This window comes from Oncorhynchus kisutch, linkage group LG24 (assembly GCF_002021735.2).
Source record: "Oncorhynchus kisutch isolate 150728-3 linkage group LG24, Okis_V2, whole genome shotgun sequence".
NCBI lineage: Eukaryota > Metazoa > Chordata > Actinopteri > Salmoniformes > Salmonidae > Oncorhynchus > Oncorhynchus kisutch.
This window is the reverse complement of record NC_034197.2, coordinates 1,149,410-1,176,203: the sequence shown is the minus strand read 5'-3', so window position 1 is coordinate 1,176,203 and position 26,794 is coordinate 1,149,410. Positions and strand designations below refer to the sequence as shown.

At 45.2% G+C, this 26,794-nt stretch overlaps 1 protein-coding gene across 1 annotated transcript in view; it reads left to right on the top strand.

The window, feature by feature from the left end:
• LOC109883894 (histone-lysine N-methyltransferase PRDM16-like) overlaps positions 1-26,794 on the top strand; it is a 76,421-nt gene that overhangs the window by 12,251 nt on the left and 37,376 nt on the right. Inside the window, exons 6-9 of the mRNA XM_031804331.1 lie at positions 1,162-2,853; positions 11,539-11,633; positions 12,641-12,810; positions 14,239-14,316. Of these exons, the coding sequence (XP_031660191.1) occupies positions 1,162-2,853; positions 11,539-11,633; positions 12,641-12,810; positions 14,239-14,316 (2,035 nt within the window). The remainder of the gene's footprint in view (positions 1-1,161; positions 2,854-11,538; positions 11,634-12,640; positions 12,811-14,238; positions 14,317-26,794) is intronic.

The window sequence follows — 26,794 nt, the reverse complement described above, 5'->3', positions numbered from 1 at the left end:
CAGCCAACCATTCTTTATCTTGCAGTTAAGGGAAATCCACATATATTCCTTTCATTTGCAAACACTCAGCAATCTACGACTTCAGGTCTCACACCCTTTTAAGCACCTTCCCCAAACTCAGCCATCTCATGTTTTTGTGGTAGGGGACATATGCATGACCCGACTCTGTCTCTTCCAACAGTGAGACAAACTGCCTGTGGTTTAAAGATTTTGCTCTTATGAAGTTTACCACTTTAGTCACTGTATCCACAACATGGCCCATTTGATGAATAATGCAATGCAGGTAAATAATGATCTGATCTGGGTTCAGCTCAGCTACTTGATCTTGTATCCTTTTCAAAAGGCCCCATGTTTTTTCCTGTCAAGTTTGGGGACGCATCAGTGGTCACACTGGATAACTTTACAAAACTCAGTCCCAGCTTTGCCACACACTTATTAACCTCCTCCAATAAATGTTTCCCTGTGGTTGTGCTCTTCATTGACTGCACTGAAGCAAGCTCCTCTGTAATTTCAAAGTCTGGGGTTATGCCTCGTAAGAATATCAACAACTGTGCCATGTCACGTACATCACTGGCTCTCATCCAGGGCCAAGGAGAAATAGGTGAAATCCTTTACCTTAATCTCTGCGATATCCTCAACACGCCGTGTCACTGTTCGTCTTGATAGGGAAACAAATAGCTCTTTCTTGTCGGGGCAAAGTATTTCTGCAGAGTCAATTTAACATTCTTTAATGAATTTGCCTTCAGCGAATGGGTTGATATGTTTAGCAATTTTGTTGGACATTACATAGCTAGCTCTCGTAATTGTTGTTTCCTGAAAGCAGTTTTCTGAAAAGTTCTTGCTACTTTTGCAACTGAGAAAGCAACTCTTTCGATGCACTTGCCCTCTGCTCAGAAGACATATTCTTATATTTCTCTGCATGCTTTGTCTGGAAGTGTCGGGACAAGATGTACTCTTTCAAGACAACGATGTTCTCTTTGCACACTAAGCACACAGGGGGGTGCAACTCAATATTAGGAAAGTGATCTTAATGTTTTGTACACAGTGTATATTATTTCTAAGTAGTGTTGTATCTGTGTTGACTGTTAACTTGGTACTCTGAGTTAGTGACAGTGTTTAAATGGGCTTAACCAGGCCCATGTGGGCTGTGTGTCTCCCCAGGCGAAGTGTGCCACAAGTCCTACACGCAGTTCTCCAACCTGTGCCGCCACAAGCGCATGCACGCCGACTGCCGCACCCAGATCAAGTGCAAAGACTGTGGCCAGATGTTCAGCACTACTTCCTCCCTCAACAAGCACCAGCGTTTTTGTGAGGGCAAGAACCATTATGGCCCTGCCGGGGGCCTCTTTGCTCCCGGCATCCCTATGAGCAGCCCCATCCTGGCCAAGTCCAGGTCCCATCCCCAACCGGGACTCAACCACTCAGGTCTGGCCTTCCCTGACTACTTCCCCTCCCGGCCCCATCTTCACGCCAGCCTATCCTTCTCCCCCAGGCCGCATGGCTTCCCCTCGCTCTCCCATGGCTTCCCGGATCTCTTCGTCCCCTCGCTCTACCCCCGACCGCCCTTACTGCCCCCCAGCCCCTTTCTGAAGAGCCCCCTGGGCAAGAACAGTAACAACGGTGGAAGCCAGGAGGGCAAGCTGCCTCACAGCCCCCTGGACGGGACTCCACTGTCTCTGATCAGCTCCATCAACAACAACAACGGAGGAAATAGTCTCCTCAGCAGTCAGGAGAGGGAGGACAAAGAGAGGCTGGAGCTGGCGTACAGAGAAGTCAAGGCCAAAGCCAAGATGTCGGAGGCGTCGGATGTCAGCGACCTGGAGGAAGTCAACGCCACCAGCGGCACCGACCTAGACACCACCACCGGCACCGCCTCGTGTTCAGAGGTAGACAGCGACGCTGAGAGTGATCGGGAACAATGGGAGCGGGTCAGCGGCACAAAGAGAAGGAAGGAGGCAGGCGTTAGAGGGGTGGTGGGGACAGATAGGATCGGTCAGGATGGGCGGCCGGACAACGTGAGCAGCGGCTCAGTGTCGGCGGTGTCCAGCTCGTTCAACCTGGCTTGCGAGCAGCCCCCCTTCCTCTCGGTCGCCTCCCAGCACTCCTTCTTTCCGCATCCGGACGAGCAGGCACTGCCCCCCACAGGGGCCACCGCTGCCACCGACTCCATCAAGGCCATCGCTTCCATTGCCGAGAAGTACTTTGGCCCTGCGCTCATGGGCCTGCAAGAGAAGAATATGGGCTCGATGCCCTGCCATTCGATGTTCCCTTTCCAGTTCCTACCCAACTTCCATCACTCCCTCTACCCCTTCACCGAGCGGGCCGGTGCCCTCAAACCCGGCATGTTCTTCAAGGCTGAGCCCAAGTCGCCTCGTGTGCAACATCCGCCACCCCACAAAATGGCTGCCCCTCGCACTGAAGAGTCATCGCCCTTTGACCTCACCACCAAGCCAAAGAAGACCAAACCGAAACTGCCGGCCCCCGCCAAGTCGACCCCACCCAGCGGTAGCAGCAACACCCCCCTCCTTCTCCCGGGGGATGAGGAGCAGCCACTGGACCTCAGCATCAGCAGCCACAGACGGGATGTGCACAACGGGGTGGTGGCCCCTGAGCAGCCGTCCAGCCGCAAGAACCAATGCAAGGAGGAGCACCCCGGCAGCCACCCACACCAACACACCCTGCCCACCCAGGGCCACCCCCTCCACCAGCCCCTGCTGTCACAGCACCAGCAGCCCCTGGCCCAGCCGCCCCAGCAGCAGCCCTCCCTGCATTACACCAAGCCCTCGGCCTTCTTCATGGACCCAATATACAGGTATTTCAGCCCCAAGGAGACCAGAGTCCTCACCAGACACTGTATCTAGATAAGCAACTGAAGTTGACACTCATGTTAGAACCTACATTCAATATGCAGGCTATATATACACAATATACAGCAGGGTCCGGAACTATTGACAAACTCAATAAAGATGAGCAGATATGACTGTATAAAATGAATAATGCAAATACTGAGATAAACCGAACAAAAATATGAACGCAACATGTAAAGTGTTGGTTTCATGAGCTTAAATATAAGATCCCAGAAACGTTCCATACACACAAAAAGCTTAATTCTCACAAATTCTGTGCCAGTGGGGCTTGGGTCATTGCACTCTAGCAACTCCTTGTGGTGAGGCGGGCACTTGTAGGCTGACTACGGTCGTCAGTTGAGCCGTGTTTCCTGCTACACATTGGTGCAGCTGGCTTCCGGGTTAAGCAGGCGGGTGTTAAGAAGCGCGCTTTGGCGGGTCATGTTTCAGAGGACGCATGACTCGACCTTCGCCTCTCTCGAGCTCGTTGGGGAATTGCAGCGACGAGACAAGATCGTAATCACTAAATTGGGGAGAAAAAGGGGGTAGTTGGGCTTACTGAGGAGTATTTCTGTCTTTAATAAAGCCCTTTCGTGGGGAAAAACAAATTCTGATTGGCTGGTCTGGTCTGGCTTCCCAGTTTGTGGGCCTGTTTCCCAAGTGGGTGGGCCTATGCCCTTACAGGCCCACCCAAGGCTGCGCCCTGCCCAGTCATGTAAAATTCATAGATTAATCCATTAATTTCAATTGACTGATTTCCTTGTATTCACTGAAACTCTGTAAAATCATTGAAATTGTGGGATGTTGTGTTTATATTTTTGTTCAGTATGTACTGTATGCTAAAAAAATGGAGGAAATTATATTATTTATACTAATACATTTTCTCGGAGAAAGAGATTTTGAGCTAAAAGAAAATCTCTAAAAGGTAGGGGTCAAAATACATTTCAATACCTAACCTTGCGAGGATAATGGCACTGAGCTTTTTTTCTCAAATGTTTTATGAGATTGGAGAACACATTGGGAGGGATCTTCGTCCATACAGAATCCTTCCAGATCCTTGATATCCTTCGTATGCACTTATGTACTGACCTCTTCAATTCAAACCACAGGAGACTGCGATGGCCATTGCAAAATGTGGATTTTGTGGCCAATTAACGACATACAGTGCCTTGCGAAAGTATTCTGCCCCCTTGAACTTTGCGACCTTTTGCCACATTTCAGGCTTCAAACATAAATATATAAAACTGTATTTTTTTGTGAAGAATCAACAACAAGTGGGACACCATCATGAAGTGGAACGACATTTATTGGATATTTAAAACTTTTTTAACAAATCAAAAACTGAAAAATTGGGCGTGCAAAATTGGTCCTAGGGCCCTTGTTAAGGTCAACGGCATCATGAACTTTGCCCAGTACCAGGATATTGTAAACAAAAACCTGGTTGGCTCTGCCAGGAAACTGAAATGTGGCCACAAGTGGATGTTCCGGCAAGACAATAGCCCCAAGCACACAACAAAATCTACAAAGAAATGGTTCATTGGCCACAAAATCTAAATTGTGCAATGGTCATCTCAGTCTCATTGAAAACCTGTTAATTGAATTGAAGAGGGCCGTCCATAAACTCAGATGAAGGATGTCAAGGATCTAGAAGGATTCTGCATGCAAGAACATCCCTCCCAATGTGTTCTCCAACTCATAAAACATTTTAGAAATAGGCTCAGTGCCGTTATCATTTATTACAGTGTCAAAATTGAGAACAAAGTGTACATTTTTGTCATCAAGTCAGTATCGTCTAAAACAGAATTTGAAACTGAAACCCCAGTGCGTGATAACGAATAAATGAAGGTTGGGTTTGGATTACAATTATGTCAACAAATCATGCACCCTTTTGCCAAGCTCCACGTGCATATTGCCCCTTCGACCACTTTGCTTCCCGTCATTGAATGGGGCTTCATTGCCCCCAACGCGCTCAAAGGATCACAGGGCCTATACGGATTGACCATGCCTCCACAGCCAAAGATCTATGGTTAGCATGCCCTGCCGAAGGACCCTAGTATGCGGTCGGAATAGTTGCTTGGAGTTTGTCTGTCCACAACTGTCTGCACCAGTAATGCTAGCTTGGTGTGCAACGACCGGTGGTGGTGAGTATAACCAGAGACACTGAAATATATATACCTCTCTGGTATAATTTAGCTAACAACGTTAGATAACGTTATTACTGATTAGGTAGCTAGGTAGCCATGTCTTGATAAAGTGAGGCAGGTGAGCTATTGTTAGCTAGCGAGGCAGTCTAGCTAATGTTAGCTAGCAAAACAGACTAGATAACATTAGCGTAGCTAACTAGCTAGCTACCTCTACAATTTAGTTAGGTCGTAGCTCATACGATTGTATAGTCTAGATACTGCTGGTTATGTAACGTTATCATTTTTTAAAAGCTAGCGTCGTGAGGCAGGCTAGCTAGCTAACGTTAGCCTACAAGTTGGATTTGCAATTAGTTCGTAACTCATACAAGTGTATTCTATATTGTCTAGGGCAAGACTAAATAATGGATGCAGCTATAGTGGTAACTAACCCATGTCTAACATGCTGACCACACCGCTGGTGTCGCATGCGCGAGCAAATAAATGTACACATACATGTTCGTCAATCATTGCACCCACACTGGTCGCGAGCGTCTGTGTGGCCAGACGCTAAAATATAACTTAGTTCTATTTGTGATGCTTGATGCTGTGCAAGTCCTGCCTCTCCCATCCCCTCATTGGTTTTTAGGAGCATATACCATCTCCTCATTGGTTGGTAGGAGCATATAACCACGTGGGTGATTGAAAGATGAACTGAGGTCCACACTCCAGTCCAGTTGGTGGTGGTAATGCACCTTAAAGTTGGTTAGCAACTGCCAAATAAAGTCCAAAGAAGAAGAAGCCTGAAGGAGGAGAGATTACTGGAAACAAACTCGGGTTTACCCTTTTATCTGTGCATTCATTGAGTAGAGGACCTTGTGCATTTCATGTAAAAGAACAACCCAATGTTTATATTCCAGGAAATATTTGCTAGCAACAGCAGGCTAGCTAGCTAAATTGCCATACATGTTTCACGCTTTTTGAACTGTCCCCAAAATAATATAGTTGGTTCAGAGTTTGTTTGTCAAACTGAGTGTCCAGATCATGTCTGGTGTGGATGGACAGACTCAACATGCACACAAGCAGTCTGGTCAGCATGTAAGTCTGATTAATACAGTGAACAAATAACCATTACGGCGTCAGCGGCCTGAATCTAAACCAATCTGGAGCTACAGTCTGTAAAGCGTATCTTTGGCTTTCCACTAGTTACCACATCCCCAAAGACAGAACTGGCTATATCGTAAAAATGTATGAAAACAAAAATGAGCTTTTTGGTCTTAATGTAAGTCTAGGGTTAGGCATAAGGATAGCAGTGTGGTTATGGAAGAGAAATTATAGAAATAGGCAGCCTTTATTACATTTGCTGTGGTAACTAGTGACTACCTCAAATTATCTTGAGTTACTGCCCTGATGACACAGAAGGCTTCATCGACAATGGTAAAGTGTGTTTTGTGAAAAGTTGTCTAAAAAAGACCCAGTGTGATAAACTAGTAGGTTCATTACCCAGCCAAGTAGTTGTCATTTGAAAGCTTTGTGCTTTGTTTATAACAGAATGTAATTTACCACATGGCTGTCTCTTGTATCACCATGTCAAAGGCCCTGCCAGTCAACACTACCTCATAAGATAAAGGACATTGTTTATGAGGATTGCCTGCTGCAGTTGTTTGAGAGATTGCCAGTTTGCAGCAGAACATGCAACATAGAGAAGACCAGCAAGGGGACCCTCAGCATCACACAGACATGCCCCTCGCTGTGAGCATTCCTATAAATGGAACAGGGAGGACACTTGAATCAGGTTGGTGACATTTTACCTGGTCAAAGGTCAAAACATGTTCGAGTTTTGTCCCAATTCACCTTGATAACCTAGCCTCTTGGAACCAGTCTGATTTATGTGTGTATGCCTGTGTATGCATATCATGATATCTGAAGTGAAATAGAACTGTGAATAAAGCGATCAGGTTGGTTCCAGCGTGCTAATCATAACCACCAGCGATCAGGTTGGTTCCACCGTGCTAATCATAACCATCAGTGATCAGGTTGGTTCCACCGTGCTAATAATAACCACCAGTGATCAGGTTTGTTCCACCGTGCTAATCATAACCACCAGTGATCAGGTTGGTTCCACCGTGCTAATCATAACCACCAGCGATCAGGTTGGTTCCACCGTGATAATCATAACCACCAGCGATCAGGTTGGTTCCACCATGCTAATCATAACCACCAGTGATCAGGTTGGTTCCACCGTGCTAATCATAACCACCAGCGATCAGGTTGGTTCCACCGTGCTAATCATAACCATCAGTGATCAGGTTGGTTCCACCGTGCTAATAATAACCACCAGTGATCAGGTTTGTTCCACCGTGCTAATCATAACCACCAGTGATCAGGTTGGTTCCACCGTGCTAATCATAACCACCAGTGATCAGGTTGATTCCACTGTGCTAATCATAACCACCAGTGATCAGGTTGGTTCCACCGTGCTAATCATAACCATCAGTGATCAGGTTGATTCCACCGTGCTAATAATAACCACCAGTGATCAGGTTTGTTCCACCGTGCTAATCAAAACCACCAGCGATCAGGTTGGTTCCACCGTGCTAATCATAACCGCCAGTGATCAGGTTGGTTCCACCGTGCTAATCATAACCATCATGATCAGGTTGGTTCCACCGTGCTAATAATAACCACCAGTGATCAGGTTTGTTCCACCGTGCTAATCATAACCACCAGCGATCAGGTTGGTTCCACCGTGCTATTCATAACCACCAGTGATCAGGTTGGTTCCACCGTGCTAATAATAACCACCAGTGATCAGGTTGGTTCCACCGTGCTAATAATAACCACCAGCGATCAGGTTGGTTCCACTGTGCTAATCATAACCACCAGCGATCAGGTTGGTTCAACTGTGCTAATCATAACCACCAGCGATCAGGTTGGTTCCACCGTGCTAATCATAACCACCAGCGATCAGGTTGGTTCCACCGTGCTAATCATAACCACCAATGATCAGGTAGGTTCCACTGTGATAATCATAACGACCAGCGATCAGGTTGGTTCCACCGTGCTAATCATAACCACCAGCGATCAGGTTTGTTCCACCGTGCTATTCATAACCACCAGTGATCAGGTTGGATCCACCGTGCTAATCATAACCACCAGTAATCTGGTTGGTTCCACCATGCTAATCATAACCACCAATGATCAGGTAGGTTCCACTGTGATAATCATAACGACCAGCGATCAGGTTGGTTCCACCGTGCTAATCATAACCACCAGCGATCAGGTTTGTTCCACCGTGCTATTCATAACCACCAGTGATCAGGTTGGATCCTCCGTGCTAATCATAACCACCAGTGATCTGGTTGGTTCCACCATGCTAATCATAACCACCAGTGATCAGGTTGGTTCCACCGTGCTAATCATAACCACCAGTGATCAGGTTGGTTCCACCATGCTAATCATAACCACCAGTGATCAGGTTGGTTCCACCTTGCTAATCATAACCATCAGTGATCAGGTTGGTTCCACCGTGCGAATCATAACCGCCAGCGATCAGGTTGGTTCCACCGTGCTATTCATAATCACCAGTGATCTGATCAGGTTGGTTCCACCGTGCTAATCATAACCACCAGCGATCAGGTTGTTTCCACCGTGCTAATCATAACCACCAGTGATCAGGTTGGTTCCACCGTGCCATTCATAACCACCAGTGATCAGGTTACTTCCACTGTGCTATTCATAACCACCAGTGATCAGGTTGGTTCCACCGTGCTAATCATAACCACCAGTGATCAGATTTGTTCCACCGTGCTAATCATAACCACCAGTGACCAGGTTGGTTCCACCGTGCTAATCATAACCACCAGCGATCAGGTTGGTTGCACCGTGCTAATCATAACCACCAGTGACCAGGTTGGTTCCACCGTGCTAATCATAACCACCAGCGATCAGGTTGGTTGCACCGTGCTAATCATAACCACCAGTGATCAGGTTGGTTCCACCTTGCTAATCATAACCACCGGTGATCAGGTTGGTTCCACCTTGCTAATCATAACCACCGGTGATCAGGTTGGTTCCACCGTGCTAATCATAACCACCAGCGATCAGGTTGGTTGCACCGTGCTAATCATAACCACCAGTGATCAGGTTGGTTCCACCGTGCTAATCATAACCACCAGTGATCAGGTAGTCAGTGCTCTGTTTGTGTTTGGCCGACCCGTATCTTTGAGTGGCCAGGAGCTGATCTACACTGCCGTACCTATCAATATGGCGCCTTAAAGGCCTCACCTCTTGTCTGCTCACCAACGGTCGCCGATGGGTAGACCAGAGTTAGGTAGGTTTAGTCTGACCTGTTCAATCTTCAACATAGTATATGTTTGTTTGTCAGATATCACCTTTCCTAACTGACATTGGTAATAGAACAGTGACTATATGTGTATGTGTTCACAGATGCATCTATGGAGCAGCACATGGAGACTTGCAAGATGATGTGATGAAGTCCAGACTGACATATGGGCTTGATACTGATGTCTCTGAATAGAGAGGGACCCGGGCACTCAACATTAAAATTTGACTAGACACAACTTTTACTTGTCTTTTTATATGGTTGAATTGAATGGTATCAGTAAATATGGGGAGAGAGAAACCCTGTGTATTCCTCACCCAGATCAGGAAAATCCTATTGTATACAAGACACCGCACAGGGAGATATGACCACTCTGACATGTTAGCCAAGGTAGCCCCATTACCACCAGACAAAATGCAGATAGGCACAGTATCTGTATCGGCTGGGAATGACAATGAAATGTGAAAGGTTCACCTTGTTTTATTAGCAGAACACTGATTCTATGGTATTATGTAAAGCAGGGGTGTCAAACTCATTCCATGGAGGGCCTAGTGTCTGCAGGTTCTAGTTTTGTCCTTTCAATTAAGACCCAGACAACCAGATGAGTGGAGTTCTTTACTAATTAGTGACCTTAATTCATCAATCAAGTACCAAGGTGCAGAGCGAAAAAACCCAGGCACTCAGCTCTCTGTGGAGTGAGTTTGACACGGGATGTAAAGGGTTAATTCTACATCGACCTGTTACTACATTTGAAGATTATCAAAACACTTAGTTTAGAATATCTACATAAACTCATCAATTTCATTCTTATATTACCTTGTAGACCACTGACCTATGCAAAGCTTCCTCCGGCATCTCACCATACATCTGCCTGTAGTTATTGAACTCAACCTGAGGGCAAGGCTCTGACGGATGTGTGTCTTGGTGGTGGCAAGGACACACCCAAGAAACATCAAATCACACCCCCAAGCCAACTCGCGTTTGGCTCCTGTCATGGCCGCCGGAATGTCTTGAGAAGCAAGACAAGTAAAAACTAGGTGAAATCAGCAGGTGCAGTTCCCAGCATGCCCCCCAAAAATTAGGCCAAATTAACGTGTGAAATTTCCTTTTAAACAAGATCCCTTTCTCTGTGTAAATCTATCAGTATAAAGTAATTTCCCATATTTTTAGGATACAATGTACGCTGAGTATGGAGTCACAACACCCGCTCTTTCCATGACAGACTGACCAGGTGAATCCAAGCGAAAGGGGAGGGGACAGGTTAAAGAAAGATTTTTAAGTCTTGAGACAAATGAGACATGGATTGTGTGCCATTCAGAGGGTGAATGGGAAAGGCAAAATATTTAAGTGCCTTTGAACAGGGTATGGGGGTATGGCAGTAGGACATCCAGCCAACTTGACACAACTGTGGGAAGCATTGGAGTCAACATTGGCCAGCATCCCTGTGGAATGCTTTCGACACCTTGTAGTGTCCCTACCCCGATGAAATGAGCCTGTTCTGAGGGCAAATAATTATTATTATTTTTCCTTTTCTTTATCAATGGTGTCAATAATTTCAGACCCCACTATACATGCAATATTAATATAATATTTCCAAATCTCTATGTCAGTGTTCAGACTGAACTTTTCCAATCATGAAATAAGAGAAAAGGGCTATGTTCCAATGTCCAAACAAGAACACCACCAAGTGCATAGTGGGTTCAATCCCCACAGGGGACATACACATATTAAAAATGTATGAACTCACTGTGCCCTTAACTGTAAGTTGCCTTGGATCAAAGTGTATGATTAGTGGCACATTTCATTATCAATATTATAATGATTGTCACGACTTGTTCAGAGGTCGACGTCACCGACCTTCTAGCCATCACTGATCCATTTTTCATTTTCCATTGGTTTTGTCTTGTCTTCCTTCACACCTGGTCCCAATCCCATGAATTACATGTTGTGTATTCAACCCTCTGCTTCCCCTCATGTCCTTGTCGGAGATAGTTTTATTGTATGTTATGTGCAAGTCATGTGTCGGTGTGCGACGGGATTTGTACCCACTTATATATATTTGTTTGAGCACTTATTAAACGACTCCGTTTATACCGAGTTCCTTTTCCTGACTTCCCTGCCACCGACACGCACCCATAGCAATGATTTTATATTGGAACATGGGAATGTATTGTGTGAAGTAGACCACAGTTGACCTCTGACCTTCATACGTAACCCTGGTCCTTGCTGTCCAGCAGGGTGGAAAAGAGGAAGTTACTGGACCCTGTTGGAGCTTTGAAGGAGAAGTTCCTGAGGGCCAATTCGCTTCTCTTCCATCCACAGGTACACACACACACACACACACACACATACACACACACACACACACACACACACACAGGGACCGTGTCTGAATACCCATAGTTGCGTTGTAAATAGACATTTTAGGTATAAGAAAATAGAACAGGGGTAAAAGGGGTATATATATTTTTTGCTGAAGACACAACACTGGTTTGCCTGATCACCGACAACGATGAGACTGCCTATAGGGAGGAGGTCAGAAACCTAGCAGTGTGGTGCCAGGACAACAACCGCTCCCTCAATGTGAGCAAGACAAAGGAGATGATCGTGGACTGCAGGAAAAGGAGGGCCAAACAGGTCCCCATTAATATCGACAGGGCTGCAATGGATCGGTTCGAGAGTTTCAAGTTCCTTGGAGTCCACATCACCAACAAACTATCATGGTCCAATCACACTAAGACAGTTGTGAAGAGGGCACGCTTCCTGCCATCCAGGACCTCTATACCAGGCAGTGTCAGAGGAAGTTCCAAAAATTGTCAAAGACTCCAGTCACCCAAGTCATAGCCTGTTCTCTCTGCTACCACACGGCAAGCGATACCGGAGGGCCAAATCAAAAATTTAAATTGGCACCCTTGGCATCTCTCCCCGCTTCTTTTTACATTGCTGCTACTCGCTGTTTATTATCTATGCAGTCACTTTACCCCTACCTACATGTACAAATGACCTCGACTAACCTGTACCCCTGCACATTGACTCGGTACCGGGCCCCCTGTATATAGCCTCGTTATTGTTATTTTATTGTTACTTTCTATTTTTACTTTAGTTTATTTAGTACATACTTTCTTCAATATATTTCTTGAACTGCATTGTTGGTTAAGGTAAGTAAGCATTTCACTGTAAGGTCTACACCTGTTGGATTTGGCGCATGTGACAAATACAATTTGTTGATTTGTTGAGAAACAGTTAAGTTCGTTACTAAAACGTGATTGTACATTTTCCCCTATCTACAGCTACAGTATCTTTACCATGGTACACCTTCTTTACCTCAGATGTCAGCCATGGAGAGCATGACGGAGAAGCTGGAGAGCTTTGGCGCTCTCAAACTGGATGCTTCGCCCAACTTGCTGCAGCACTCGGCCCACCCACTCTTCAAATTCCGCTCGCCGCCCTCCCTCTCTGACGCCATCCTCCGCAAAGGCAAAGAGCGTTACACCTGCAGGTAGGTACCCACCAGGCAGTTTAATTTGTCAACTTCCTCTCTCCGCCGCCCTCTCTCTCCGCCGCCCTCCCTCTCCGCCGCCCTCCCTCTCCGCCGCCCTCCCTCTCTGCCGCCCTCCCTCTCCACCGCCCTCCCTCTCCGCCGCCCTCCCTCTCCGCCGCCATCCTCTGCAAAGGCAAGGAGCGCTACACCTGCAGGTAGGTACCCACCAGACAGTTTAGTTTGTCAACTTCCTCTCTCCGCCGCCCTCCCTCTCCGCCGCCCTCCCTCTCCGCCGCCATCCTCTGCAAAAGCAAGGAGCGCTACACCTGCAGGTAGGTACCCACCAGACAGTTTAGTTTGTCAACTTCCTCTCTCCACCGCCCTATCTCTCCGCCGCCCTCCCTCTCCGACGCCACCCTCCGCTAAGGCAAGGAGCGCTACACCTGCAGGTACCCACCAGAGAGTTTAGTTTGTCAACTTCAAAAAAAAGTATATGGGATCAACATAAGATATTCAAGCCATGCTCTCTTTCTCGCTCACTTTCCACGCTCCCCATCTCTCTCTCTCTCACCCTTGCCTACTCCCCCATCTCTCTCCCTCTCTCTCCCACTTTCCCCGCTCCCCCATCTCTTACTCCCCCTTCCCTGCCCCCCATCTCTCTCACTTTCCCCACTCCCCCATCTCTCTCTCTCTCTCTCTTTCTCTCTCTCACACACACTCTCTCTCTCACTCTCTCATTCTCCCCGCTCCTCTCTCTCTCTCTCTCTCTCTCTCTCTCTCTCTCTCTCTCTCTCTCTCTCTCTCCCCGCTCCCCTCTCTCTCTCTCTCTCTCTCTCTCTCTCTCTCTCTCTCTCTCTCTCTCTCACTGTCTCCACTCCCCTCTCTCTCTCATCTCTCTCTCGCTCTCTCTCTCCCCGCTCCCCCATCTCTCTCTCACTTACCCCGCTCCCCCATCTCTCTCACTGTCCCACTCCCCCATATCTCTCTCTCTACCCGCTCCCCCATCTCTCTCTCTCTCCCCGCTCCCCCATCTCTCTCTCACTTTCCCCGCTCCCCCATCTCTCTCACTTTCCCCCGCTCCCCCATCTCTCTCTCTCTCTCTCTCTCTCTCTCTCCCCGCTCCCCCATCTCTCTCTCTCTCTCCCTGCTCCCCCATCTCTTTCTCACTTTCCCCGCTCCCCCATCTCTCTCTCTCTGCCCGCTCCCCCATCTCTCTCTCTCTCTCCCCGCTCCCCCATCTTTCTCTCACTTTCCCCCACTCCCCCATCTCTCTCTCACTTTCCCCGCTCCCCCATCTCTCTCTCTCCCCGCTCCCCCATCTCTCTCTCTCTCTCTCCCCAATCCCCCATCTCTTTCTCACTTTCCCCGCTCCCCCATCTCTCTCTCACTTTCCCGCTCCCCCATCTCTCTCTCTCTCGGGCTCTCTCGCGCTCTCTCTCTCTCTAGGTACTGTGGGAAGATCTTCCCCAGGTCAGCTAATCTTACCAGGCACTTACGGACACACACAGGGGAGCAGCCCTACAGGTAAGCCCTTCCTCTTCTTTCCTCCATCCCTCTATACCGCTGACAGAGGCCTACTCCACCCAATCAACCAATAATGACATCACGTCCTTCCCACCTGATTTATTCCTCCTTGTTTGGCAATCAAAACGCACTCATGCCTTGCATAGGCCTTCGTAACGACACATACACACACACACACTCAAATGTGCTGATTCGGCTATACACACACACAGCATAGATATATATACATATATATCGTGGAGGGAGGGAATAGAGTGGTAGGGAGGGATGGAGGGAGGTGGGCGGTGAATGGTCCTGGACAATGTCATGTTGTAATAGTGCCCTGGGGAAAACAGAGCCTCCATTTATAGAGACCAGTTAATTATCAGTCATTTGGCGCCTGCCCAGTCTCTGCACAGATAGGGAGGGGGCTTCCTTCCTCTTAGACCCCAGCCATTCAGAGAGCCCATTGATTGACCTCTGAACCTCACAGCCCTCATTTCTCAAGATGCTCTTAAGCCGTTTGTCAAAACAGCATCAAGTACTTAGCGTCCTGCCAGCTACTTCTGCTCGCCACGCAACAGAGAGCTCACACATACACTCACACATACCACGCTCTCTCTCTATCTTGCTCTTTAACCCTGTGTCCCTCTATCTCTTTCTCTCTCTCTCTCTCTGCTGAATGTTTCTCCATCTCTCTATTTCCTTCTCTTGGAGTCCAACAAACAGTGTGCAGTTTGAGAACATGTTGACAGTGAAACGGCAAGAGTGGCAGTGATAGGCAAGCAGTTCTACATTTGAAAATAACCTGCAATCTCATTTTTCAAATGGACCATCTAGTATTTGAAGCTTGGTTAACCCAAGGGCACAAAACAAAAGGGGTGCACTTTGTCCTCTGTTGAGCTGTAGTGCCAACTCCCTGAGCTCAATTTACATAAAGAGAGAGAGAGAGAGAAATACAACCCATATTTATGCTTATTTATTTTATCTTGTGTCCTTTAACCATTTGTACATTGTTAAAACACTGTATATATATAATATGACATTTGGATTGTCTTTATTGTTTTGAAACTTCTGTACGTGTAATGTTTACTGTTACTTTGTATTGTTTATTTCACTTTATATATTATCTACCTCACTTGCTTTGGCAATGTTAACACATGTTTCCCATGCCAATAAAGCCCCTTGAATTGAATTGAATTGAGAGAGAGAGAGACCCAGTCCCTGCGCCCAGTCCAAACAATCTGCTTATTACCTCATTTAGAAACAATTTACCCTATCAAATAGCAGACATCATTATCTCTGCCACTTTTCACGCAAATAACACCAAAGCAGCGCAGAGAGAGACCGAGAGAGAGAGAGAGAGAGAGACAAGAAGAGACCTACAGCGACAGAGAGAGGAAAAGAGCAACCAAGAGAGAGCGACAGTGTATGTATGTGAGAGTGAGACAGCAACCAAGAGAGAAAGAGAGAGACAGACAGAGAGAGGGAGAGAGAGAGAATTGGGCCTCATAGCCAGGCACTCATGCTTCATTGTCGTAGAGCCATTTCCCTGCCTGAGATCTTTTATCCTATCAGACGGATGCTTTCTGCTTTGAAATTGGCCCCACTTAGACCTGACCACTGAAAGACCCCATTCAGGCTGTAATGCGCCATTCATTACTTATTCAGAGGCTTTCATCAAATGGCCCGGACCAGGCTGCGTGTAGCTGGTTCAAAAGTTATTTAAAGGAGAGAACACAGTGTGTATTTACTGATGGTGTTAAATTAGGTTTTCTAGACAGAACAGGGATCAATTTTGGTCTGGTTATTTTCATTATTTACAATAACAATATTGGTTTATCTGTAAAAAAAAAGTATAACTTTCACCTGTATCCAGAACTTCAATCTGCTTTATTGCCCAGCAGAAAGCCTTTGTTGAACCTAAATTGGTACTTCAGCAAAGTAAAACAAATGATGTGTTATTTTCCAAATCCCTTAAAAATGTATCTGATGTTATATGGATGGTGCATGTTGATGCGTTAAGACATGAAGAAATAAAATAGACTTCTTCTATAGGAACAGGTCCTGTCTTCATTAAATAGCACAAAACAAATCATTCAGTCAACATTCATTCCGGTTATTGACTATGGCGATAGCGTCTATATGAAGGTAACAATTCCTAAATCTGGTTGAGCATCAGCAGTTTTTCTCTTGTTATTTCAGTCAAAATCTTTTCTCTGGCCAATTGCAAAATGCAGCATTTTCTCTACTACCTCTGGCAAAATGTGTAGAATTGCAGGAAATTAACTCAAAAAAAATTCTATACAATGTCAAGAGGGGGCAGCTAAAAGTAGGTCCTCTTTGAAGTCTGGATACATCCAGGGATGGCTAAACCTGGAGATGCCTTCAGACATACAGCAGAAGATACCAGACCAGGACTCAGGGTCCAACCCTGGAAATGCCTTCAGACATACAGTATAAGTTACCAGACCAAGACTCAGGGTCCAACCCTGGAGATGCCTTCAGACATACAGTATAAGTTACCAGACCAGGACTCAGGGTCCAACCCTGGAGATGCCTTCAGACATACAGTATAAGATACCAGACCAGGACTCAGGGTCCAACCCTAGAGATGCCTTCAGACATACAGTATAAGATACCAGACCAGGACTCAGGGTCCAACCCTAGAGATGCCTTCAGACATACAGTATAAGTTACCAGACCAGGACTCAGGGTCCAACCCTGGAGATGCCTTCAGACATACAGTATAAGATACCAGACCAGGACTCAGGGTCCAACCCTGGAGATGCCTTCAGACATACAGTATAAGATACCAGACCAGGACTCAGGGTCCAAACCTGGAGATGCCTTCAGACATACAGTATAAGATACCAGACCAGGACTCAGGGATGGCTAAACCTGGAGATGCCTTCAGACATACAGTATAAGATACCAGACCAGGACTCAGGGTCCAACCCTGGAGATGCCTTCAGACATACAGTATAAGATACCAGACCAGGACTCAGGGATGGCTAAACCTGGAGATGCCTTCAGACATACAGTATAAGATAGCAGACCAGGACTCAGGGATGGCTAAACCTGGAGATGCCTTCAGACATACAGTATAAGTTATCAGACCAGGACTCAGGGTCCAAACCTGGAGATGCCTTCAGACATACAGTATAAGTTATCAGACCAGGACTCAGGGTCCAACCCTGGAGATGCCTTCAGACAAACAGTATAAGATACCAGACCAGGACTCAGGGATGGCTAAACCTGGAGATGCCTTCAGACATACGGTATAAGATACCAGACCAGGACTCAGGGATGGCTAAACCTGGAGATGCCTTCAGACATACAGTATAAGTTATCAGACCAGGACTCAGGGTCCAACCCTGGAGATGCCTTCAGACATACAGTACAAGATACCAGACCAGGACTCAGGGATGTCTAAACCTGGAGATGCCTTCAAACATACAGTATAAGATACCAGACCAGGACTCAGAGATGACTAACCCTGGAGATGCCTTCAGACATACAGTGTAAGTTATCAGACCAGGACTCAGGGTCCAACCCTGGAGATGCCTTCAGACATACAGTATAAGATACCAGACCAAGACTCAGTGATGGCTAACCCTGGAGATGCCTTCAGACATACGGTATAAGTTACCAGACCAGGACTCAGGGTCCAACCCTGGAGATGCCTTCAGACATACAGTATAAGATACCAGACCAGGACTCAGGGATGGCTAACCCTGGAGATCCCTTCCATCTCTACAGTTAGGGAAATCTGCTTTCAGTTTTATTGACCTTCAATGTTGGTGTAATTGGTGCCTCCAGGGCAGTTCAGGCGAATGTTAGAGGGACTTTTTACTGAAGTATGTGTTTGTTTCTTATGATTTTGTCTTGCTTTTTGTGTCTTGTGTTTGCTTTTCATGTTTTGTGTATTTGATGTGTGTACAGTATATATGTATCATGTAATTGTTGTTTATTGATGTGCTCATGCAGGGCTCATCTGCAACATAGACTGTCGTCTCAGCATGACTCCCTGCTTAAATATTACATGAAAATGTGTTGCCCCATCGTAACGGTCAGAGCAAGCTGGTGGGGTCCACAGAAAGTCCACTTAAGATAATGAAGTAAATACACCCCCCCCCCCACACACACACAGACACACACACACACACACACCAAACACACACACACACACACACACACACACACACACACACACACCAAACACACACACACAAAACACACACAAAATGAAAAGAGCCCTGCATCTTCATTCCAAAGCTTGAAAGGTTTTCCCTCAGATCAAATCAAATATTCAACTCAAATTGTGTTTCTCCCAGCCTATAGACAGAAACTAAAACAGGAACCCCCGTGCTCAGGTCTGTTCAATGCTGGTCCGACCAATCTAACCAATCTGATTCCACACTTCCAGATTGCTTCGATCACGTGGACTGGGATATGTTCCTGATAGCGTCGGACAACAACATTGATGTATCGGTGAGAGAGTTTATTAGCAATTGCATCGGTGATGTTGTAGCCATGGTGACTATTATAATCTTCCCCAACCACAAACCATGGATTGATGACAGCATTCGCGCAAAACTGAAAGCGTGAACCACTGCTTTTAATCATGGCAAGGTGACCGGACATAATTACGTTACGGACATAATCAATCCCTATCCCAGTCTGCTTTTCCCACATGCTGAAGGTAGAAAACAATACCTCCACTTCCTTGATCCTCAACACTGGGGCCCCACAAGGGTGTGATCTCATCCCCTCCTGTACTCCCTGTTCACCCATGACTGCATGGCCAAGCACACCTCCAACTCAATCATCAAGTTTGCGGACGACACTACAGTAGTATGCCTGATTACCAACAACAACGAGATGGCCTACAGGGAGGAGGTGAGGGCCCTCGGAGTGTGGTGTCAGGAAAATAAACTCACACTCAAAGTCAACTAAACAAAGGAGATGATTGTGGAATTCAGGAAACAGCAGAGGGAGCACCCCTCTATCCACATCGACGGGACAGTTGTGGAGAGGTTAGAAAGTTTTAAGTTCCTCTGCGTACACATCACGGACAAACTGAAATGGTCCACCCACACAGGCAGCGTGATGAAGAAGGAGGCTGAAGAAATTTGACAAATTTGAAATTTGTCACCAAAAACACTCACAAACTTTTACAGATGCACAATCAAGAGCATCCTGTTGGGCTGTATCACCGCCTGGTATGGCAACTGCTCTGCCCACAACCGTAAGGCTCTCCAGAGGGTTGTGAGGTCTGCACAACGCATCACCGGGGGCAAACTACCTGCCCTCCAGGACACCTACAGCACCCGATGTCACAGGAAGGCCAAAAAGATCATCAAGGACAACAACCACCCGAGCCACTCCCTGTTCACCCCACTATCATACAGAAGGCGAGGTCAGTACAGGTGCATCAAAGCTGGGACCGAGAGACTGAAAAACAGCTTCTATCTCAAGGCCTTCAGACTGTTAAACAGCCATCACAAATTTATTTTTTATTTTATTTATTTTATTTGATTTCACCTTTATTTAACCAGGTAGGCTAGTTGAGAACACCTTTATTTAACCAGGTAGGCTAGTTGAGAACACCTTTATTTAACCAGGTAGGCTAGTTGAGAACACCTTTATTTAACCAGGTAGGCTAGTTGAGAACATGTTCTCATTTGCAACTGCGACCTGGCCAAGATAAAGCACAGCAATTCGACACATACAACAATACAGAGTTACACAGAGTTACACATGGAATAGACAAAACACAGTCAATAATACGGTAGAACAAAAGAAAACAAAAAGTCTATATACAGTGAGTGCAAATGAGGTAATATAAGGGAGTTAAGGCAATAAATAGGTCATGGTGGTATAATTACAATATAGCAATTAAACACTGGAATGGTAGATGTGCAGAAGATGAATGTGCAAGTAGAGATACTGGGGTGAAAAGGAGCAGGTGGCGAAGTAATTACAATATAGCAATTAAACACTGGAATGGTAGACATTGAGTGGCTGCTGCCTACATTGAGACCCAATCTCTGGCCACTTTAAACAATGCCACTTTAAATAATGCCACTTTAATAATGTTTACATATCTTGCATTACTCATCTCACATGTATATACTGTATTTTATAACATCTACTGCACCTTGCCACTCGGCCATCGCTCATCCATATATTTATATGTACATATTCTCATTCACCCCTTTAGATTTGTGTGCATTAGGTAGTTGTTGAGGAATTGTTAGATTACTTGGTTGATATTACTGCATGGTCGGAACTAGAAGCGCAAGCATTTCGCTACACTCACATTAACATCTGCTGATTTGATTTGATTTGCAGATAACATTCTAGGCTCATCCAAGATGGCGTAGCAGTGTATGTGACCAAGAATATGTGATTTGATTGAAATAGCAGACCAATCAGACTATTTCATGAATGCTTTTTAAGCTTTTGGAAAGAAAATGTGTTTGACCAGATGTAATGCTAGTACAGTGAACAAATTGACAACAGATTGGCTGAGAGATATTGATACTAAAAATATTGTGGGGGCTGTTTTGTTGACTTCAGTGCCACTTTTGACATTATCGATCATAGTCTGCTGTTGGAAAGTATTCAGTCCCCTTGACTTTGTCCACATTTTGTTATGTTTTTCCCCTCATCAATCTACACACAATACCCTATAATGACAAAGCAAAAACAGGTTTGTAGGCATTTTTGCAAATGTATTAAAAATAAAAAACGTAAATATTACATTTTGCATAAGTATTCAAACCCTTTTCTCAGTACTTTGTTGAAGCACCTTTTGCAGTGACCACAGCCTCAAGTCTTCTTGACACTTTTTTTGGTACACTTTCCAAATGATTAAAACTGAAAGCATTGTATTTGGGATAAATCATTCACTAAACCCTAAACGTCAACAAAATATTGTAATGAATATGGTGGAAATTGAGATCACTAAACTGCTTGGAGTAACCCTGGATTGTAAACTGTCCTGGTCAAAACATTTTGATTGAACAGTTGCTAAGATGGGGAGAAGTCTGTCCATAATAAAGCGCTGCTCTGCCTTCTTAAACACTATCAACAAGGCAGGTCCTACAGGCCCTAGTTTCTACCTTCTTAACAACACTATCAACAAGGCAGGTCCCACAGTCCCTAGTTTCTACCTTCTTAACAACACTATCAACAAGGCAGGTCCTACAGGCCCTAGTTTCTACCTTCTTAACAACACTATCAACAAGGCAGGTCCTACAGGCCCTAGTTTCTACCTTCTTAACAACACTATCAACAAGGCAGGTCCTACAGGCCCTAGTTTCTACCTTCTTAACAACACTATCAACACGGCAGATCCCACAGGCCCTAGTTTCTACCTTCTTAACAACACTATCAACAAGGCAGGTCCCACAGGCCCTAGTTTCTACCTTCTTAACAACACTATCAACAAGGCAGGTCCCACAGGCCCTAGTTTCTACCTTCTTAACAACACTATCAACAAGGCAGGTCCCACAGGCCCTAGTTTCTACCTTCTTAACAACACTATCAACAAGGCAGGTCCTACAGGCCCTAGTTTCTACCTTCTTAACAACACTATCAACAAGGCAGGTCCCACAGGCCCTAGTTTCTACCTTCTTAACAACACTATCAACAAGGCAGGTCCCACAGGCCCTAGTTTCTACCTTCTTAACAGCACTATCAACAAGGCAGGTCCCACAGGCCCTAGTTTCTACCTTCTTAACAACACTATCAACAAGGCAGGTCCCACAGGCCCTAGTTTCTACCTTCTTAACAGCACTATCAACAAGGCAGGTCCTACAGGCCCTAGTTTCTACCTTCTTAACAACACTATCAACAAGGCAGGTCCCACAGGCCCTAGTTTCTACCTTCTTAACAGCACTATCAACAAGGCAGGTCCCACAGGCCCTAGTTTCTACCTTCTTAACAACACTATCAACAATGCAGGTCCCACAGGCCCTAGTTTCTACCTTCTTAACAGCACTATCAACAAGGCAGGCCCTACAGGCTCTAGTTTCTACCTTCTTAACAGCACTATCAACAAGGCAGGTCCCACAGGCCCTAGTTTCTACCTTCTTAACAACACTATCAACAAGGCAGGTCCCACAGGCCCTAGTTTCTACCTTCTTAACAGCACTATCAACAAGGCAGGTCCCACAGGCCCTAGTTTCTACCTTCTTAACAGCACTATCAACAAGGCAGGTCCCACAGGCCCTAGTTTCTACCTTCTTAACAGCACTATCAACAAGGCAGGTCCCACAGGCCCTAGTTTCTACCTTCTTAACAACACTATCAACAAGGCAGGTCCTACAGGCCCTAGTTTCTACCTTCTCAACGACACTATCAACAAGGCAGGTCCTACAGGCCCTAGTTTCTACCTTCTCAACAACACTATCAACAAGGCAGGTCCCACAGGCCCTAGTTTCTACCTTCTTAACAGCACTATCAACAAGGCAGGTCCTACAGGCCCTAGTTTCTACCTTCTTAACAGCACTATCAACAAGGCAGGTCCTACAGGCCCTAGTTTCTACCTTCTTAACAGCACTATCAACAAGGCAGGTCCCACAGGCCCTAGTTTCTACCTTCTTAACAGCACTATCAACAAGGCAGGTCCTACAGGCCCTAGTTTCTACCTTCATAACAACACTATCAACAAGGCAGGTCCTACAGGCCCTAGTTTCTACCTTCTCAACAACACTATCAACAAGACAGGTCCTACAGGCTCTAGTTTCTACCGTCTAGACAGCACTGTCAATAAGGTAGGTCCTACAGGCCCCAGTTTCTACCTTCTTAACAGCACTATCAACAAGGCAGGTCCCACAGGCCCTAGTTTCTACCTTCTTAACAGCACTATCAACAAGGCAGGTCCCACAGGCCCTAGTTTCTACCTTCTTAACAGCACTATCAACAAGACAGGTCCCACAGGCCCTAGTTTCTACCTTCTTAACAGCACTATCAACAAGGCAGGTCCTACAGGCCCTAGTTTCTACCTTCTTAACAACACTATCAACAAGACAGGTCCTACAGGCTCTAGTTTCTACCGTCTAGACAGCACTGTCAATAAGGTAGGTCCTACAGGCCCCAGTTTCTACCTTCTTAACATTACTATCAACAAGGCAGGTCCTACAGGCCCCAGTTTCTACCTTCTTAACATTACTATCAACAAGGCAGGTCCTACAGGCCCTAGTTTCTACCTTCTTAACAGCACTGTCAACAAGGCAGGTCCTACAGGCCCTAGTTTCTACCTTCTTAACATTACTATCAACAAGGCAGGTCCTACAGGCCCTAGTTTTGTCGCATCTGGATTACTGTTCAGTCATGTGCCACAAAGAGGGATTTAAGAGAATTACAACTGTCTCAGAACAGGGCAGCAGGGCTGGCCCTTACAAGTACACAGAGAGATAACATTAATAATAGGCATGTCAATCTCTCATGGCTCAAGTGGAGGAGAGATTGACTCCATCACAACTTGTTTTCGTAAGAAGTATTGACAAGCTGAGTGCACCACGCTGTCTGTTTAAATTACTGGCACACAGCTCGGACACCCATGCATACCCCACAAGACATGCCACCAGAGGTCTCTTCACAATTCCCAAGTCCAGAACAGACTATGGGAGGCGCACAGTACTACATAGAGCCATGACTACCTGGAACTCTATTCTATATCAGGTATCTGACGCTGCAGTAGAATCAGATTTCAAAAACAAATAAAATACACCTTATGGAACAGTGGGGACAATGAAGAGACAACCACACAGACACACAAAAATTCTAGCACACAGACTCTATACACACCTACATTGTAATATTGTGTTATGGTGGTATTATACATTTAGTATTGTAGATGTGTAGTGGTGTAATATTGTGGTATTATACATTTAGTATTGTAGATGTGTAGTGGTGTAATATTGTGGTATGGTGGTATGATACATTTAGTATTGTAGATATGGAGTGGTGTAATATTGTGGTATGGTGGTATTATACATTTAGTATTGTAGATATGTAGTGGTGTAATATTGTGGTATGGTGGTATTATACATTTAGTATTGTTGATATGGAGTGGTGTAATATTGTGGTATGGTGGTATTATACATTTAGTATTGTAGATATGTAGTGGTGTAATATTGTGGTATTATACATGTAGTATTGTAGTGGTGTAATATTGTGGTATGGTGGTATTATACATTTAGTATTGTAGTGGTGTAATATTGTGGTGTGGTGGTATTATACATTTAGTATTGTTGTGGTGTAATATTGTGGTGTGGTGGTATTATACATGTAGTATTGTAGATATGTAGTGGTGTAATATTGTGGTATTATACATTTAGTATTGTAGATATGTAGTGGTGTAATATTGTGGTGTGGTGGTATTATACATTTAGTATTGTAGATATGTAGTGGTGTAATATTGTGGTTTGGTGGTATTATACATTTAGTATTGTAGATAGGTAGTGGTGTAATATTGTGGTGTGGTGGTATTATACATTTAGTATTGTAGATGTGTAGTGGTGTAATATTGTGGTATGGTGGTATTATACATTTAGTATTGTAGATGTGGAGTGGTGGTATTATACATTTTGTATTGTAGATGTGTAGTGGTGTAATATTGTGGTGTGGTGGTATTATACATTTAGTATTGTAGTGGTGTAATATTGTGGTGTGGTGGTATTATACATTTAGTATTGTAGATATGTAGTGGTGTAATATTGTGGTATGGTGGTATTATACATTTAGTATTGTAGTGGTGTAATATTGTGGTGTGGTGGTATTATACATTTAGTATTGTAGTGGTGTAATATTGTGGTGTGGTGGTATTATACATTTAGTATTGTAGATATGGAGTGGTGTAATATTGTGGTATGGTGGTATTATACATTTAGTATTGTAGATATGGAGTGGTGTAATATTGTGGTATGGTGGTATTATACATTTAGTATTGTAGATATGTAGTGGTGTAATATTGTGGTATTATACATTTAGTATTGTAGATATGTAGTGGTGTAATATTGTGGTATTATACATTTAGTATTGTAGAAATGTAGTGGTGTAATATTGTGGTGTGGTGGTATTATACATTTAGTATTGTAGATATGTAGTGGTGTAATATTGTGGTGTGGTGGTATTTTACATTTAGTATTGTAGATATGTAGTGGTGTAATATTGTGGTATTATACATTTCGTATAGTAGATATGTAGTGGTGTAATATTGTGGTACTATACATTTAGTATTGTTGAAATGGAGTGGTGTAATATTGTGGTATTGTGGTATTATAGATTTAGTATTGTTGATATGTAGTGGTGTAATATTGTGGTACTATACATTTAGAATTGTAGATATGTAGTGGTGTAATATTGTGGTATGGTGGTATTATAGATTTAGTATTGTTGATATGTAGTGGTGTAATATTGTGGTATCGTGGTATTATACATTTAGTATTGTAGTGGTGTAATATTGTGGTGTGGTGGTATTATACACCACACTTGCTGGACTGGGGACAGCAAGGAGTCATCATGTCAGGTAGTCCTGGGGCATGGTCCTAGGGCTCAGGTCCTCCGAGAGAGAGAAAGAAAGAGAGAAGGAGAGAATTAGAGAACGCACACTTAGATTCACACAGGACACCGAATAGGACAGGAGAAGTACTCCAGATCTAACAAACTGACCCTAGCCCCCCGACACATAAACTACTGCAGCATAAATACTGGAGGCTGAGACAGGAGGGGTCAGGAGACACTGTGGCCCCATCCGAGGACACCCCCAGACAGGGCCAAACAGGAAGGATATAACCCCACCCAATTTGCCAAAGCACAGCCCCCACACCACTAGAGGAATATCTTCAACCACCAACTTACCATCCTGAGACAAGGCTGAGTATAGCCCACAAAGATCTCCGCCACGGCACAACCCAAGGGGGGGGCGCCAACCCAGACAGGATGACCACAACATTGAATCAACCCACTCAGGTGATGCACGCCCTCCAGGGACGGCATGAGAGAGCCCCAGCAAGCCAGTGACTCAGCCCCTGTAATAGGGTTAGAGGCAGAGAATCCCAGTGGAAAGAGGGGAACCGGCCAGGCAGAGACAGCAAGGGCGGTTCGTTGCTCCAGAGCCTTTCCGTTCACCTTCCCACTCCTGGGCCAGACTACACTCAATCATATGACCCACTGAAGAGATGAGTCTTCAGTAAAGACTTAAAGGTTGAGAGTTTGCGTCTCTGACATGGGTAGGCAGACCGTTCCATAAAAATGGAGCTCTATAGGAGAAAGCCCTGCCTCCAGCTGTTTGCTTAGAAATTCTAGGGACAATTAGGAGGCCTGCGTCTTGTGACCGTAGCGTACGTGTAGGTATGTACGGCAGGACCAAATCAGAGAGATAGGTAGGAGCAAGCCCATGTAATGCTTTGTAGGTTAGCAGTAAAACCTTGAAATCAGCCCTTGCTTTGACAGGAAGCCAGTGTAGAGAGGCTAGCACTGG